A 17,933-nucleotide genomic window follows, 5' to 3' on the forward strand; every position below is an offset into this window, starting at 1 on the left:
TCTTTGTTACACTGGAGACGTATAAAAAGATACATCACAATAAAAATTAGTGTGTATTAAGTCTAAAATGAGCGATGGCCTCAGTAAATTTTGTGTGACACCAGCAGTAATATTCATGCTGTGTTGCTAAATTTTGCTTTTGCCACCACACACCCTGCAATACTGAGGTGCCCTGGAAGAAACATGAGCCAGATGACCTGGGGATATTGGATCTCAGATTGTATTTGTTAACAATAACAGTGGTTATTAGGGGAGAAGCTGTCCTGCTAGATTAGCTGGGATGTGATTGTTGTCTATTTCAAGACGCACAGAAGTACCTAAAAAGGGTCCCTGTGGGGAAAAGGGGGGAAACCCGCTTGGTTAATGCCTAGGCATTATATGAAGCTGGAGCTGGCAAGCAAGCCTTTTGGGATGATCTCAATGCTGATATGTAGAAACATTGTGGTAACATAGCTGTTGAAGGCTTTCTTCTACACCAAATAACTACTGTTAACGTTTAAGTCAATTTAGAGGATACATAATTGACATTTTTTTTTTTTTGAAATGTCTTGGAAACCACTGTACAGGGTCCTGTATAGAATGCAAAAGAATTGAAAAACCTGAAACAAAGCCGAGTAGCCAGATGATGAGGATTTAGCAAATGCAGTAGAATTGTATTCACTGACTGGTCCCTTCAGAAAGAGTAGCAGCAGCTTGTTCCTGAAAAATGACAGAGCATGCTGATATTTGCCCAGGACTTTATGGTTTGCAGTTGAATTTCTAAATAAGTTTCAAGCTACCTTAGTCTGGGAAAATAGGTGAGGGAGGGGTTGAACTTGGAGTGCCAGAGTCCCAAATGACTTTCAGTGCTACCTCTCAGGCACAATTGAGTGCTTCTTATCTTTGGTTTCAGGCTAGAATTACCTAGGGAGCTTTGAAAATTACAAGTGCACAGATTCTGCTCTTGACCAATTAAGTCAGAATCTCAGAATTTTGGGACAGGAGCAGGCCTAGTTATGAGTATTTTTTTTTTTTTAAGTTTCCCAGGTAATTCTCAAGTGCAGCCCGAACTAAAAACCATTTTAGCTATTTCAGCTCTAGCCAGTAAGATGGTGGGAACATTTATTAAAATGTATGCAAAATACTTGCTAACTGTATAAAATACAGGCTTTCCCATCCATGCATTCAAATAGACAGGTTTTTGTTTGTTTTGTTTTGGGTTGTGTGTGTGTGTGTGCGTGTGTGTGTGCGCGCGCGCACATGCGCGCACACACACACAAACACACACGTGCATGGTTAGCCAGTTGCAGATTCTGAGGAAACAAATAGATGGAGATGGAGGAAGACATTATGAAGAGGTCCCATGGCCTTCTTCCAGAAAAGATGGGGTACGAAGGGTAGAAAACATTGTTTATATGTATTTCAAAAAATAGAAAATATAGCTCATTCTCAGTTTGTCTAAATTAATGTAACTGTGAGGGATATGATCCATTTATGTCAAAATAATACGTTGCATTTAACGTGTGCAATTCTTTGCAGAGTAATTAGCATTCTTTTCTTCAGCCTGTATGCAGAGGAAACATACCATTCACACCCTCTCTGTGTTCACATTTTCCAGTGCGTTGGAGAGCTTTTTTTTTTTTTTCAATAGGAATCTTTGTCCATTTTCTATTAAAACTTGAATTATATTTGAAGAAATTTTTCACATCTTTATTTTTCTGGCAGGAATTGATTTTAAAATCAGAACGATAGAACTAGATGGAAAGAAAATTAAGCTTCAGATATGGTAAGTAAATATATATATATATTTATACACATATACAAATACATGTATACACACAATTTTGACTTTAGTCAAGAATTAAAATGTGCATTGTGATAAGTTTGAGGTATCTCGCGATAGCTAAAACATCTTTTGTTTATCAGAACCAAGAGGAAATGGGTAAGAAGTATTCAAAGGTCTTTCTACCAAGAGTGGGACGGTAGGGAATGATACCACTAACCCGCAGCCAGAAGAGATCTGAGAGCGCATTCTTCCAAAATGCTAATTTTATAGGGGAGGAAACTAAATTCTAGAGTATAAACTACTTTTTCATTGTACTTATTGCAGCTGCGAAATCAGATAAGGCAAAATAGTAGTTAAGTGTTAGGAACCCTGAACAGGATGTGCACATCTAAGCTGTAGCCAAGACGTCCTCAGTTGAGGACCTGGAGCCAGTTGCTTCTCTTCTTAGGGCCTACTTTCCCTCATTTGTAAATTGTTTGGTTAGACTTATGATAGCTGAGTTCCCATTCAGCTCTGATGCATATTTCTTCTCATTAAATAAAAAAAAAAAAAAAATGGGGAACACTGGACTGGGAAATAAAAAAGAAAAAAGTCATGCCTCTCATCTTTCATGTTGCAGTATGCAAGGCAAAGCTCTCTTTATGCTCACCCAACTCTGACTGGTTAATTCCTGAGGAATTTGTCAAACTGCAATGAATAAATATGGTTCTCCCAGATTGCCAGTTTGAATATTTTTGGCTTGAACTCTGAAACACTTCATAGATTTTTTTTTTAACCTCATATAAGCTGGTTTAATTTATTTCAGTATAGGGCCTTCCATGGAGCCCTATAGATTTGGAGCTTTGAAGAAGGTTTTTAATGATCTAATATATGATGACAGCAGTAGATAAAACATAGAAATTTAAAGCTACACAGGGCAAATGGTCAAGTTAATATATATGAACTTTTTTCTCAGGCTGTTTTTCCTCTTCGAATCTCAAAACGGGGATAGAACTTTAAATTCACTAGCCCTTCTTTTGCAGTGGAAGAAACTAGCACTTAGAGCGGTTAAATTTATCTGAGGGCGTATGTCTGGGTCAGTGATAAAGCTCAGACAAGCATCCATTGTGTCAGCCTCATATATTAGCCTGGTGTGGTGAGTCCCAGTGTACGCTGTCACATTGCGAAGGTTACCACAGGCTGCCCTTTTTCTCTATTGGTGTTTAGTAAGAGGCCAAATATTTTAAAGATACAGAAAAAATTTTAAGGGGCAAGCAAAGAGAATTTCTGATTCTATCATATACAGTGCTGGTTATAATGAATAAGGGGGTGTTTCTAGGATCCTGTGGGTGATCAGCTAATTAGAATGTGATATAACATCATGACACTACTTATGGCTTCTCTCAGCAGCAAAGTAGTCTCTATTTAGTCTTCACGACCTACGTTTAATATGGTAGGGTTTCCCCTTCAGCCTATTGCTTAACCGGTTCTAAATCAAGTAGTGTGTTAGAATCAAAATATAGTTAACCTGCTCAAAGGTGCTTGGCTTGTATTTTTCCCATGATTTGTTTGCTATGTACCAAACAAGTGCCCTAAGTAGCTAATGCTGATCAGTGAGAAAAGAGTAGGATAAGATGACTGTGGTGTGAGGCCTGGCCCTGCGTTTAATAGCCGAGACCTAGGTGGCTTGAGTCTCATTTTAAAGGTATGAGCTGTTTAGTGGCAAAACTGGGGACCACAGCCCACCCAAACCTGTTTCTTCTGCAGAATGAGGATGATGAATGATAATACCACATACTGGGCTATGGTAGGCATCATGTGAGCACCATGTGAGAATTTTTTGTAAGGTATACATAAGTGTTAGGATTTTAGTAATGTTTTTAATTTACTGTATTTCTCGTGAGCCTTCATCTCTCTTTTGGGTTTGGCATATATTAGATTTCTAGTATACTTTCACAAAAGCCTCCTTCTTCCCTATAATTAAATTGTACAATTTAGTTTGTCTTAGTAGGGAATGAATTAGTACTGGTGGTAAGAGACAAATTGAGGAATATTGGTTTTCCCAGATATCAAGGAAATTTGACCCTCTATATAGGGATTGCTTCAATAAATGTAATTATAAACTTATATTTTTTAGATTGTATTCTAATGGTATGCTATCAGCTAAAAAGCAAGAATATGTGAAAGTTTATGTAATTTTGAGGTGTTTTTCATATTTTAAAGTCTTTGGAGACATTGTCAACAATTATGTATTGAACTCTAGGTTCCCATTTAATCACAGGTTCCATAGCTGAGAAAGTTCTTGAGGAGATCCATTTTAGTGTGCTCTGCTGGGCAGAATTTACACAGTAGTAAGTCTAGCCCAATTGCTTCTTTGTACACTTTCCATTCAAGAGAGCAAAATGCCTTAATCATTAGGCATTTATAAAAAGGATTATAACTGCCTCTGGGAGTCCAAGAATTTAAAACTATTCTCTGTTTTCTCCCACATGGGTTTGACTAATACAGCATGCCAGATCCTAGCAGGCCATGGCTTTTCCTGTTGATGCTTTTATCGTCAAGGTCCAAGTTTTTCACCCAAGTCATTGTGAGCTCTTGACAGGCTCCCATGGCCACCACCGCCTCCAACTCATAGATACACCACAGGCCCCCTTTGTATCACATTCCACCTTGTCGCCTGAAACCATTGCATTTGTGAGCAGACCAGAATTATATCTCCTACAGCTTAATGTCTCTCCTCAGTCAAGCTGGTGACAACTTTTAAAACCATTCTCTCCTTTGTTTCAAATTTTAGGGACACAGCAGGTCAGGAAAGATTTCGAACCATCACGACAGCATATTATAGAGGAGCCATGGTGAGTGTGTTTTAGGGCTTTGTAATTCTTCAGGTGAAAGTAAAACATGAGTATTCATTTATCAGGTTTATAGGATTCAAACTGAAGTCTATTGCAAAGGGGGAAATAAATTCTTTATATGAAAACAAAATGTTTAAAGAGATTTTTATGTTTTGTGTTTAGTAACTGTATACTTTGCCTTTGGTCTTGATAATATATATTAATTAATTAGCTTATAGATGTTTTAGAACTCCTCACACATTCTGAGTGACTATATTTTTGTGATTTTTCCTTTTATTAATACCTTTGCCAAATCTCAGTAAACCGCAAGCTCTGTGACTTATTCTTGCTCTTTCTCATCATTTAGCCCTGGCACCATCATTCCTTATCTTACCACATCCACACCATCCACTCTTAATGGCTCAGGTCTCTGGAGTCTCCTCCACCAGTATCCTACCAGCAGGCCAGGAAGTAGCTGAATGGTCTGTGACTCTTTGAGGCTTAGAATCTGGTGAAATTTGATTACTAGGTCCTTTCTTGCTACATTCTAGCATTAGCCTTGTTAGTATAACCTCATCACTTGGTTATTTTCCATCCTAAGGTGCTTCATCTGTATAAGCCATTTATATTGCTTGTTGGCTCGGGGCAGCTTCTGTGTGGTACTGCGAGTACTATAGTGAATAAGGCAGCTTAAAAGTGCTGTCCTGAACCATGCCGAAAACATAAAGTCCAGACCAGGGCTTTATCTTTGGCTTTTAGGCCTAATTCAAGCACTGGGTGGAGCTTCGAATTATGGTGAAACCCTGTGTGCCCAGAGCATCTCGGAAGGCTGAGCAGTTGAGATCATAAAGCTCACTCAACCTACAAGATTGTGGGATACCAGCTACCCCAGCTCATCGCTTAAAAGACTTGTGCTCCTGGGAGTGGTGTCAGGGTGACAGAACTGTAGGGGTGATAGCTATCCCCTAGCCTTCAGGAAGATATGATCAGAATCCATAGATTCCTTCATTATTATGCTGCCCTCCCTTCCTCCTCCACTGCTACTCTCTATTATTTGAGTACCAATTATTCATCGCCACAGAAATATTGGGCATTCCTTCTCAAAGCCATATCACCTTAGCACTATACACCACTAAGCATTTTATATGTATATGTTCTCCACATTTTATCCTATAATACTTTTAAGATTGTGAAAGGCCATCATTTTAAGAAAGATATTTGTCAGCTACTCTTTATTTTGCTTAGACCGAAATCAAAGGCAAGGGACGTATCTGTGAGCTGGTAAGAAGTTTGTTTGTTGGTTGGTTGTTTCCCCCAGGAAAGATTTTAGGATAAATAAGAACATCTTAACAGGGATGATTTGGAATAGCTTATAAGTAATTTTGATTAGAGACATCATATAAACATACCGTTTCTATAGGCCAGTTTTTTATTTTCCAGGAGTGATGTATTGATAGCACTTGAGTGCTTGTTTTCACCAGAGAATTGTCAGAAACATTTAGAATATGGAGCACAGTTCCCTTGGATGTCTAGCTCTAGTTCACGGTCCAAGGAAAGAGGTCATTGAAATGCGTTATTTAATTTAGATTTGAGGGTTATCTGTCTTTTTTATTTATCCACTTCCTAGTCTTACTTCATATTACTTCAAATAATTAGAAATTGCTGCCATTCTAAGATAATATTGTCTTTTCACTTTAAAGATAGGGGTTCCTGTCTCTTTTGTTCTGTTGTAATGCCAGTGCCTGACACAGAGTAGATTCTCAATAAATACTTGCTGTAGGGGTGAATTGGTGGAAATTTCAGACCTAGAGACAATCTTAGACGAGTCTTCAGGAAACCCTGCTCTACTTGAGTCTTGGATCTTGGAGGTCATCTGTTCCAGTTGGATATGGGGCCATCGCTTTCTTGTTGGGGCGAGTTCTCATTTCAGATTTAGTGGTTCTGGCAGGTTTAGTTTGGTTGGCTCAGTCATGCAGCATGTTAATAAGTACTGTACTGGAGTCTGCCAGCATGGTAGAGTTCTTTGGTCTATTTCAAACTGTTCAGCAACATTTGTAGACATAGTGGTAACCTTGATGGACAGTCGGGCTTTGGGGAAAAAGGACTATATCCCTGCTTTATCAACATTTCTCATAGATGAACACTGTCTTATAAACTCTAAGGAAGCTGTTGTTGTTATAGGTAATACCAGATTTATAAAATTTTAACTAGTATACTTGAGTGTATTTCCAACTGATTCATATGTTAGTTTACACAGTAAATGGGCAAAGGGTATTTGCTATTGAAGCCGAAGATATAAATTTATGTGGAGAGAGGATCAGATTCTAGAAATATTGAGGTCGTTGGGCCTACAGGACTTAGTGATTAACTGCCTGCCTGCCTGACTGTGGAGAAGATTACTTCTAGGGGTCTGCTGGGGCTGACTGGCAGGTTTGTATTGCCCATCATCAAAGCAAGAGGATAAGAAGGAAGGAAAGATTTAGAGGGGAGGAAGACAACCTGGTGTTTTACTTAATTGAGTTTTTATGACCATAGGGGACATCTGGGAGCCTAAGGCCAGTCAGTGGCCTCCAAGGCACATCTCTGACTTCTATCTCTGGCCTCATCGTGTCCTCTTCTCCCATTGGATATGTGCATTCTTGCCAAGCTGATAACTTTCTTTCACTCAGTACAGTGGGTTCTGGGCCTTCCTGGTCAGCAAGATATTTGTGACATTTCTGCTATGTACCAGGGGCTATAGGCTTCCCCTCTTTACTCTTGCCTCAACCCCCTTTCCCAGTTCAGGTCTACTTAGTACTCAAGCCTTGACTTTATGTCATTTTCTCAGGGAAGCCTTCCCTGACCACCCCAGCCCCTCAGCCGGATTAGATTAGCATTCGTACACAGAGCTACTCATGCTTCTTCAGAGCAATTGTCAAAAATATAATTAATTGTAGAATTATTGATTCATTGTTTTCTTTGTTAGCCATCCATGAGGGGAAGGGGCCTTGTCCATCTTGTTCACTGATGGTAGTACTTAGTATAGTATCGGGCACACAGTAGGTGCTCACTAAGTATTTGTGGAGTGGCTGGACAGGTGGGTGAATCTAGCACTTAATACAGAAGGGTGGTCTGGTAATACAGATTTTGGAATAGTTAGCATACAGGTGTCAGTTGAAACATTTAGAATATAGACCCTTTAGAAATACCAGCCATGGGACCTTTAAAAATATGATGCCAATGCCTTTCATTAAACTCATAGAACAAATACATTATATTTTAAGTGTCTGTGATGTACTTAGACAGATGATGACATTTTAATCAGCCCATATAAAAAGAAATAATTTTAAAGCAGTATGGTTACAATCTTAGTATAGGTAAGAAGCAAGACACTTTCTACTTGGAATAAACACATGCACAACAGAAGTGATTGCCTCTTACTCTCATTGTTACCTTTAACTTAAACATGCTTTCACCTCTAGTTGGTGCCAGTTCTTATCATGTGAGGTCAGGTAGAAAGGGTGTATCACCTTTACCATAATCACTAATTCATTAAAGGTTAACAGTGAAAATGTTAACAGTGTTTACGTGGTGAGACAGTGGAAGAATTTATTATTTTTGCTTCTGTTCACTTTAAAATATTATGAATCCTTTTTATAAAGATCAATAAAAGGATTTGGTTTCTAATGAGGGAGGAGTACGTTACATTTTATTTTATAACTTTAAATATATAAAGTACTAAATAAAGATCTTTTTTCTCCTATAGGGAATTATGCTGGTCTATGACATCACAAATGAAAAGTCCTTTGACAATATTAAAAATTGGATAAGAAACATTGAAGAGGTATATATATAAAGAGAATGATACTGGAGACCATCATGATGATACTGGAATGATGATACTTGCCTGGAGCTTGTAAAGGGCTCCTTTTGTCTCTCAAAGAGGCAGCTGAGCTGCTGAGAAGTTGGGCATGGGCAGGTCAGGCCCTGACTCTGAGGGGCGTGTGGAGAGCAAAATCTCCACTCCAGTCTGCCAGTATGACTGCCCTGCTGGACTTGGGTGGGGGTGGGTGGGGCAGCCAGGAGCAGTTTCACAGAATTTTATACTTAGGTGAGATCTTGAAAATAATTTAATACAAGTCTTCACTTTATACATGAGAAAACCGAGGCCAGAAAGAAATTACTTACCCATAATTCTTATAGCCTTAAAAAGGAGAGCCAGGATTAAAACGTCCAATTCCCAGGTCCTATCTGTTCCACCATTTGGTTTGACTGGCAAAAATATGTCTTTATTCTAACAATTGATCATTTTGTCTTTCAAACATTTTTTTGTATCTTAGATATTTGAAACTTGGTTTAATTTCAGATTGATAAGAATCATGATTTTTATTTATGTCTCTGACATTTCAGAAAGAAATCTGACTCAGAAATAATTTCGTATACATTTATATTAACCTACATGAATTTATTTTTTAAGTAGTTCAGAATCCAGAATACCTTCCCCACTAGCTCACTCAATACCGAGGTTTTTTTTTCTTTTTTGACCCAAACTAATATTTGGAAGTTGTTAGATAACCATAAGTTTTATTTCTGTTTGTTCATGTACCAAAAAATGACATGAGAATGACCAAAAGCTTTCGGGAAAATGTTTGCATAGCCTCTTATTGCTGTAGCTTTTCCCTTCCTCCTAGCTTTTAAATTGTTCTCTGAATCATGCCTTGTATTGAGTGAAAGATCATTTGTCTTCTTATTAGATTCATGGATGTGTTTCTGACAGGTTAGGATTTGTCTATTGAATAACCGTGCTTTTCTCAGGCTGTTTTTATAGCGTACTGTTTTCTCCTTGCAGCATGCCTCTTCAGATGTTGAAAGAATGATCTTGGGTAACAAATGTGATATGAATGACAAAAGACAAGTGTCAAAAGAAAGAGGGGAGAAGGTAAATTTGAACTGAATGCATAAAGATTGGAATCTACTTACATTAAGCAGTTATTTTTCTTAGTGTACTTATTAAGTTTTTTAAGTGTCTATATTTTAATCCTTTAACAGACAACAAAGAGATGTAATCCATACTTCAATGGTATGAATTAGTATTCGAGAGCCAACTCTATATACTGTGTAGTCATGACTGACTCATTCCTAAAGAATTCGCTGTTTTCTGGGAGATACAAACTGATTCTTTTTCAGATTCCTGCAGTTTAGAGTTCAGGCTATTTCTTCCATATCTGTGTGAAAATGTCTGGTTTTTAAGTTAGTTTATTCTCTTTGGAAAAAAGTAATAGGATAGGTGAAGTTCAACATTAATCATTTTGCAATTTATTATTTTTTCCTAAGAATATTGTACTACACATTAGATTTAGGTCATTATGGATAAACTCCTTATAACTCATCAAGCTATGGATGTCATTTATAGGCCATTTATAAGCATTTCTCTGTTTTGTATCCTGAAAAGCAAAGGCATTTATTATATCTATATATTCACTTTTATGACATTTTCTAAATAGATTTTCGAGGCTTTAATTTTTAAGTCTTGGAATTTTGGTTTAGTCTTTTTTATTTTTCAAGTGATACATGCAAAATGCATTTTGGTTTTCAGTCTGACTGCAGACTTTTTCCCCTAAAAACATTCTCTTAATCTTGGTATTATAAATGAACTGAGAACTCTTTGGGAGTAGATAGAAACATGGAGAAGTTCACATTTGTTACAATCAATAGAAACCAAAGCAATGAATACTTAGTATGTTAGGCTTCTGTTGAGCACCAATTTATCAAAAAATAATGAAAAATCAGTATAGTAACATTTGGAGAATTATACTTTCAGAGCAGATAAAAGGAGAAATGAATCCAAGTTAATGGTAGGGGTGATCGTCTGTCATAGTTTTCATAGTTTTTTTTTTTTTTTAAGTGTATTAGAGAACTAAATGTATAATAGAAAAAAAGAGAAGTACTTAAATTGTGTTTTAAGTATAAGTAGTGCCTTGTTACTTATGGCGATTAATTTAGACATCTAAATTTCAAACACAATAGAAGGAAGTACAGAGATTTGAGAACTTCAGGAATTCTAAACTAGATACTCTACCTTTGGGACTTTGAAAAACGTAGAAAATACCAATGCTTTATATGTTCAAACAACTCTCTCTGAATTTAAATGTTTCTTTTTGCCTTTCAGTTAGCAATTGACTATGGAATTAAATTCTTGGAGACAAGTGCAAAATCCAGTACAAATGTAGAAGAGGTAAGAAAGAAATGTTTGATATTGTGTTATATAGTAGCACGAGTGCTTAGGTGCCTATGCTCAAATTCTCAAAGCCTTTTTTCTGACTTAGTGAATGTCTTTGGTGAAGTTTACCTCCATTTTGTGAACTTCTGTGCTTCTTACTTTTATGTGGACCCTGCTTTTTGAATTTCCACATGGGATATATTAGATTGCTTGATTAAGATTCACTGAACAGAAGATCAAGTTTAGTTTAAGTTCAGTTTTGCCCTTCGTTTGGGAAGCTGGAAATCCTGTATTAGCCAACCAAGCAGTATCCTCTCCTCATTATTCATCGTTCATGTCATTCTGTAGTAGCCTGTAGCAGGAGAGTTGTAATTACTTTGATGTCTATACTCTCTCAAGAGAGAATTAAACTGTTAGCTTTTTGAACAGATTCCCTTAGTGTACATGTTTGAAGTAGATTAAGCACGATACATTGTAACACAGTGGCATTTAGTAATAAGAAAGTGTGTTTATCAAAGAGTGGTTTAATAATTTTCAGGAAGATAACTGTTAAAGAAAACCAAATCATCCAAAGTCTTCTAAGAATAGATTTTTTTTTTTTTTTTACCAAGAGGGGAATTATTGATAATATTTTCTTTTTTAAAACCATTTAAAAAACTGATCATAAAAATAATACATGCAATATGTGTTAATACATATAATTCATTTAACAATAATACCAATGGTTTTATAAACATATAATTTCTTAGACTACTCATTGTTCACCATATCATGGCTAAAAATTGAGACTTAAAATGACTATTGGTTAATGGACACTAATCAGAATTTTTTCTTTGTTTAAATAACTAAAACTCATTTTTTTTCAGGTTGACTCATGGGCATTAGGAAATAGGAAGCCTCTGCTGATATATTTATACAAGCATAGATAAGCAGAAAAGTGCTTCCTTTTGCTTGCCACAAAAGGATTTTCTTCCATCAGGAAGAGGGGAGCCTCTTGTCAGCTTTAATGGTAGAGACAGGCAAAAAGCTTGCTCACTCACGTGGTCCACATAGGATGGCGCCCACAGAAAGGACTCGGTAACCTGGCTTAACGGAGTAGACTTAGGTCTCTGTTAGTACCTGCACCCTGGTCACACCTCTGGCCTAGAGAGAGCATGGAGTTATAGAAATATAGAACTAGGAATTGCCCGAACTGCTTATTCTGGCCAATTAAGCACTTTCCCCAGAGCTTTAACTTAGTGTGGTTATCCTCATAAAGCCTGAGATGGGCTTATTTAGAAACTTAGATTCACAGGTAACCAGTGTGACAGTGAGACACGAACAGCGAGTGATAATAGTAGTTACCGTATTGTTTTGTTTGACTTGATTGGGAATAATCCTTTCGCTGAACTTTTTTTGAGCATCAGGCATGGTTGGGAACAAAGAGACTGACACCATAGTCTCTTTGGGTTTAGCATGGAGACAACAGAAGAAGCTTTAAGAATTTTGGCTCTATGGAAACAAAGTAAGGATGATAGATTTTTAAAAATATTTAGTTTGGGTCAGGAGACACGAGGCATAAAATGTCACAGACTAATCAAATTTGTCCTGCTTGCATTTGATCTGATTTCCACAGTGGGGAATTTAGCTGAGCTATAGGAACTATCAGGATTTGGGAATGTTAAGACAAGGAAGATTATATATTCTCAGGTATAGTGAAAACAATTTGAAAGAGAAGACCTTGGGAATAAAAAGCACAGATTTTTATATAAACAGGTTTTAGACCTATAGGGCAATACGTATTTATTCATTCACTTATTAAACATACTCAGCATCTTCTAGATCAGGCAGTGTGTCCCACTTTGGGGAGAGAGGAGTGACTTAGACAGAGCCTTTGCCCCCCAGGTGCTCTTGGTATACTGAGGAACTACCCATAATTCAACAAGTGTCATATTATATAATCATAAGATACAATCTTCCTGTGTATACTATAATTTCAATTCTGTCCTCTCAATTAAAAACTTTAATATACTTATATTTCATAATGAAATAATGAAAACATTCTATATTTCAATTTTAAAATAGAAATATATAATAATAAAATTTTTGGTTTACCTTTAGGCATTTTTTACTCTTGCACGAGATATAATGACAAAACTCAACAGAAAAATGGTTTGTATCACTTACAATTTTTATTTTCACTATTCTGTTTTAAAATTTCTTTTATTTCTTCTGTTTATTTGATTGAAAGGATAGGCCTGATTATAATACATTCACATTAACTCATTTTTTCCCGACTCACATATTTACCTGGTTGAACTTTAATTCTTATCTCTGTTCCTTCAGGTTTCTTATTTCTGAACTATAGCCATTTCAGTTCTTTTATCTGACTTTTTAAGTGGACTTTCATTGAATTTTGATCTGAATAATTAAAATAATAATGGCACAAATTGAATTTTTGCCATAAAATTATCTAGTTCAGTTTTCATGTGACATATTTATATCTGTATATAATTATTACCTTGAAATTGCTAAAGTTTATCTTAGTGATAAATTATTAAGACAAGCTTGAAAGTTTATTTTAACCTGAATTCTGAGTATAATTGTATACTTTGTATTACCAACTCTTCTTACCTCTAACAGCATAATTGACTACCAATATCTTTACATTATTTCCATCATTACCCTTAAACTTTATACAACCTTGGCTATAATTTCTTTGAATTGGAAATAGGAGCTTCCTAACTAATATATTATTAATATAAAAGTTATCCTTAAAACATTTTTCTCATTTTAATCCACTATTTCCAAAGAATCCAACAATGTTGGAACTTAACTAGTTTCCTTTCTAATAAAATACTCCACTGAATATACATTTATGGTATGGTTTGATGTTTTTGTTTTTTTTAGACAATTGGGGTCAAGCCATGAAACTCTTATTTCCTTGGTAACTTTATCTTCTGTTTTTTAGAATGACAGCAATTCATCAGGGGCAGGTGGACCAGTGAAAATAACAGAAAACCGATCAAAGAAGACCAGTTTGTTTCGTTGTTCGCTACTTTGATGAACTTTTTCTGAGAGACTGCAGCACATCTAGAGGACCCTTTCCTGCTTCTCTGAAAGCACAGGTCACCCAGCCTCAGAATCACACCGCCAGGCTGCCACTGAGAGCACCACTGAACCTAGACCTCTTGACACAGAATGCCAAGTGGATTCCAGCCTCATGGCCTATCAAGATAACAGGCTCCTTTTTCAGACATGGAAGCAATGAAATGGAGACACATGCAAGACTTGTTTTTTCTTTGTTTTATTGCCTGTTGCAGAAGCTGCTATCTTTCTTTTTCACTTTGCACATCAGTGTTAGCCTTTTCCTGTTATAGCACAATCTTAGACTCATATTTGCACACTTTTGTCTCGTGAAGTTCTAGACAAATTTGTGCTTTTGAGGATGTTTAAAAAGTAAAACACTTTAAAGCAAAGGTTAATGTACTAAAAGGACATTTGGTCTGGTTCATATACCCAGATATTACTGCATTGATAGCACTTATTTAAGGGCTCTGATTTGTGACTTTCTTAAATAAGAATCATTAAATTCTGATAAAATTTATCTTAAAAATTTATGAAAATGTCCATCTATTCATCAGAGGCTACAATTTCTTTATTTCTTCAGATTGTTTAGAGCTTTGCTTCATTCCTGACTTTTTTGCCAGAGAGCCTGGGTAGCTGAATAAATCTCTTCTCAGTTGATTCCCTCTGCCTAATCTGTGGAAACTGCATTTGAAATTACCTTACTGTCACTTTTCCTAGGGTTCGCATTTACTGTTTTTTCCTCTGTTTGGCCTATTGTAATCATTTAGTTACCTAAAACAATGTATTTCAACGTTGTTGTCCGTTTCTGGTTGTGAACTTTCTGAGCTAAAATTTTACATAGGCAGAGAGATGTATCATTTAGGGTTTTATTTCAGCATCTAATTGTGGTTCTGTCACATTAGCATATGTAATATAATTTTTCTTAAATTCATTCCTTAGCTTGTTGGTTTAGTTGTAATACTCAATTTTACATAATCCCATCTTCAAGTTAACAAGAGTTAAATTTAGATTTCCATTCACAGAAAGCTTACCTATAGGGAGAGAGTAACTTGTTAATATAAATTTAGTAGAGATAGCTCTTGGTAATGATGAAAATAAAGATTTTTGCTCTTTTATTTGGCCTTTTTTTAAAAAAAGTAATTAGACCTACTGCAGCCTCTAGAAAAAGTCTTGCCTTTTATTAGAGAGAAAATGTGAGCAAGGTTTCAGTTTTAAAATAGCTATTGTTGAATGTGTGGAACCCATTTCCACCTGTTCCAAGTTTATTGTTAGAGAACTTGATCTAGTCATTTGGGCCAAAACCAATCAATAGTTTAGCTGCCTTTCTCACCAAGCACTGGTACTGGCATACCTTTTATAAATGAAACCATAGAAAAAAAGGTATTTAGGGTTAACTTCTGTGCCAAATTCAGATTATTATGTCATTACTGTTATTCTACCCTTCGGTGTCATAACACAGAAGGAATTAATAAAGAGGTGATTATTAATTATGAGGAAAATGAGTTCTGTTCATAATTATTCTTTCTGTTAGGCTATTGTTTCACAAAGGTTACTATCAGTTAAGAATGGGAAATGAAAGTAGAAATGGATTGCTTGTTACCACAGAGAATTCTGCTTCAAATTAAGATGTATCATTAGAATGCTTGGACCAGTCAACCTTTACTACTTATTTGAAAACTTATGCACAATTTAGCTGCAGCAAATATCTCAGAGCTATTTTTGATGGATGCACTAAACTTATTGTTGACAAATTTCAGCCTACTTGATTTTTTTTGTACTTAGAGGTACCTGTTGGTGTCCCAGTATAATCAAGTGGTTCTTTGATTGAAAGTTGAGTGTAGGTCTACCATCTTAAAATTATATACATTTTTGGAACGAAAAAATAGTTTCTTAGAAACATCTTGACCACTAATTTTCTGAAAAATCCAAGTAGTTAAACTTTCTGGATGGTAACAAAGTCATTTCTAAAAGGCAAGTGCTATGACACCATGTATGAATGTAATTCTCTTAATAATTTACCTCTGACTATTTGGTGTCTTAACACTTTGGTTTATATCTCAGGGGTTGTCTGCAAACCAAAACTGACATGTTCTATGGTTAGCCTTTTTTTTTTTAATAGAATGCTTTGCTTTTGTTTTATTCTTTCTCTCTCTTTTTGTCTTATATGGATTAGTAACTAGTCTCCATGAACTTCCCTTTGAAAGAGCCTATAAAAGTTAGATGAGTCTAAAAGTGCTCCTTGAAGTAGCAGCAAATTGGGGGTATGTACTCTGTTATATAGAAATAAATCGTCCTTGCTATTTTCTTACATTTAGTCTTGCAAAATTGTATATAATTTGAGCTAAGACCATAGGAAATTCACTTTCTGCATGGTAAAATGACCCAATAAATACTCCACCTTGCTTAATAATGTACATATAGTGCATTATTTTTTCTATTTGTAGATGAATTTAGTGACGGATAATTGTCTGTTCCCTGCTGAAACTGAAGAAATCTAGTTTTATGTGAACATTTTTGTCTTCTGCAGATAAGGTACATGAAGATTTTTGCAGCAGTATTAGTGGTTCAGTGGCTGCACTTTATTATCAGTGTGCTAATTTTTGCCAATAATTGGACTAGACCTTTTCGAATAGTGTCTAAGGATATCAGACAATAAAAATGTGCTGTAACTAAGTAGCATGTGAATCAGTTAATTGTAAAATGTTTCACTGGGAACTTATTTTCGCTATATTTTACTTCAGACAAATTATGAGAAATAACTCACCTGTGCATCAGTTAGGAGGTGCTGCAGGGTTTCTTACTATTTACATAAACATTTTGTGCAGTCTTTGTTATAAATTTTCAGAAAACTATACTCTTTACTTTGAAGGACTATTTTTTAATTATACCTCATTTAGCTAATTAGTATTCTAATACCTGGTAGAGAAGTAGCGAGCCAGCCTTTAAGAATCCAACACAATTTACATTATATGTTTTGTTTTTAACTAAAGGCGTCATTGGGAAAGGTAGGATGTAGTTTAGTTTAGAATAGAACATACATGTCATATCCGATAGTGCAAAAAGAAGTATTATCTTCCTGTCTCCATTAATAAATATAGCTGTGCAATATAGATAAATGTTTGCAGAAATTTCTAAGAGATTGTAACTCCATCTGACAGGTTCTAATGCTGAGAATCTGTATAAAAGCTTACATTAAGGGTTTCCTGTGGACAGTAAGTGATACATTTAAGCAGACTTTCTTTGGTAGTTTATGACTTAGATTTTTTTATAAATATAGTTCTTAATCTTTAAAGATGAGCATCTAAGCTTAAAAATTTTTAAACAGTACTTCATTATTTAGTTTACTTATCTCAGATTTTTGTGCAGTCATTTCTGCTGTCAGGTTTTTTAGAATTTTTCTTTTCATAGAAAGGATATTCCTTTATCCTTCTTGTTGTATCTAAAGAAGAGGGGAATGTAAAAATGAAATTCCTTGTCCTAAAGGGACCTAGAGAGGCAGGATATGCTAATAAAATTTCAGATGCTAGCACAATTTTACAGTAGAATCGGTTTTTTTTTAGACTAATAAAATCAATTGGGTGTCATGTTCACTATGAAAAACATCTTAATGACTTAAATGTACAAAAATGAAAATTAGCAAATAATTATTTTAGGGATGTTTTGAAATTCTACTTCATTTTTTGAAATGCTTGTGCCATATGCAATTGCATTTCTTATTGCCAAGAACTAACAGAACTTCTCGTTTCATTTTCCTACCTTTTTTAAAAATGTGAATTTAATTATTGTAATTCATTCCTATGGCCTTACAGATGGGTTTTATTTTGTTTGCAGCTGACACTGCAGTTCCTTTAATGCAAAATACTATATACTATTTGACTAAAATCATGCTCCTCATGGGAAACACATAATTTTTCCATAGAATTATCCTGTGTATGTTTCAGCATATTTTATTTTTGCTCCAATGGCTTAATGTGAAAAGCTCCTGCAGATAACGTGGACCTGTCTTGTGGTAATTTTGTTTAGCCAATTCATTAACTGTGTACTGATACTGATACTGTTTTTTTTTTTTAATGGATTTTATTCCAGG

General features: G+C 35.5%; 1 protein-coding gene across 1 annotated transcript in view; it reads left to right on the top strand.

Annotated features, from left to right (window-relative positions):
- RAB8B (RAB8B, member RAS oncogene family) overlaps positions 1–16,260 on the top strand; it is a 54,741-nt gene extending 38,481 nt beyond the window's left edge. The window contains exons 2-8 of the mRNA XM_016141114.2: positions 1,705–1,765; positions 4,539–4,599; positions 8,324–8,401; positions 9,407–9,496; positions 10,727–10,792; positions 12,878–12,928; positions 13,728–16,260. Coding sequence (XP_015996600.1) covers positions 1,705–1,765; positions 4,539–4,599; positions 8,324–8,401; positions 9,407–9,496; positions 10,727–10,792; positions 12,878–12,928; positions 13,728–13,820 — 500 coding nt within the window. The 3' untranslated portion in view covers positions 13,821–16,260. The remainder of the gene's footprint in view (positions 1–1,704; positions 1,766–4,538; positions 4,600–8,323; positions 8,402–9,406; positions 9,497–10,726; positions 10,793–12,877; positions 12,929–13,727) is intronic.
- The last annotated feature ends 1,673 nt before the right edge of the window (positions 16,261–17,933 follow it).

The sequence above is a fragment of the Rousettus aegyptiacus genome, unplaced genomic scaffold (genome assembly GCF_014176215.1).
Source record: "Rousettus aegyptiacus isolate mRouAeg1 unplaced genomic scaffold, mRouAeg1.p scaffold_m13_p_3, whole genome shotgun sequence".
NCBI lineage: Eukaryota > Metazoa > Chordata > Mammalia > Chiroptera > Pteropodidae > Rousettus > Rousettus aegyptiacus.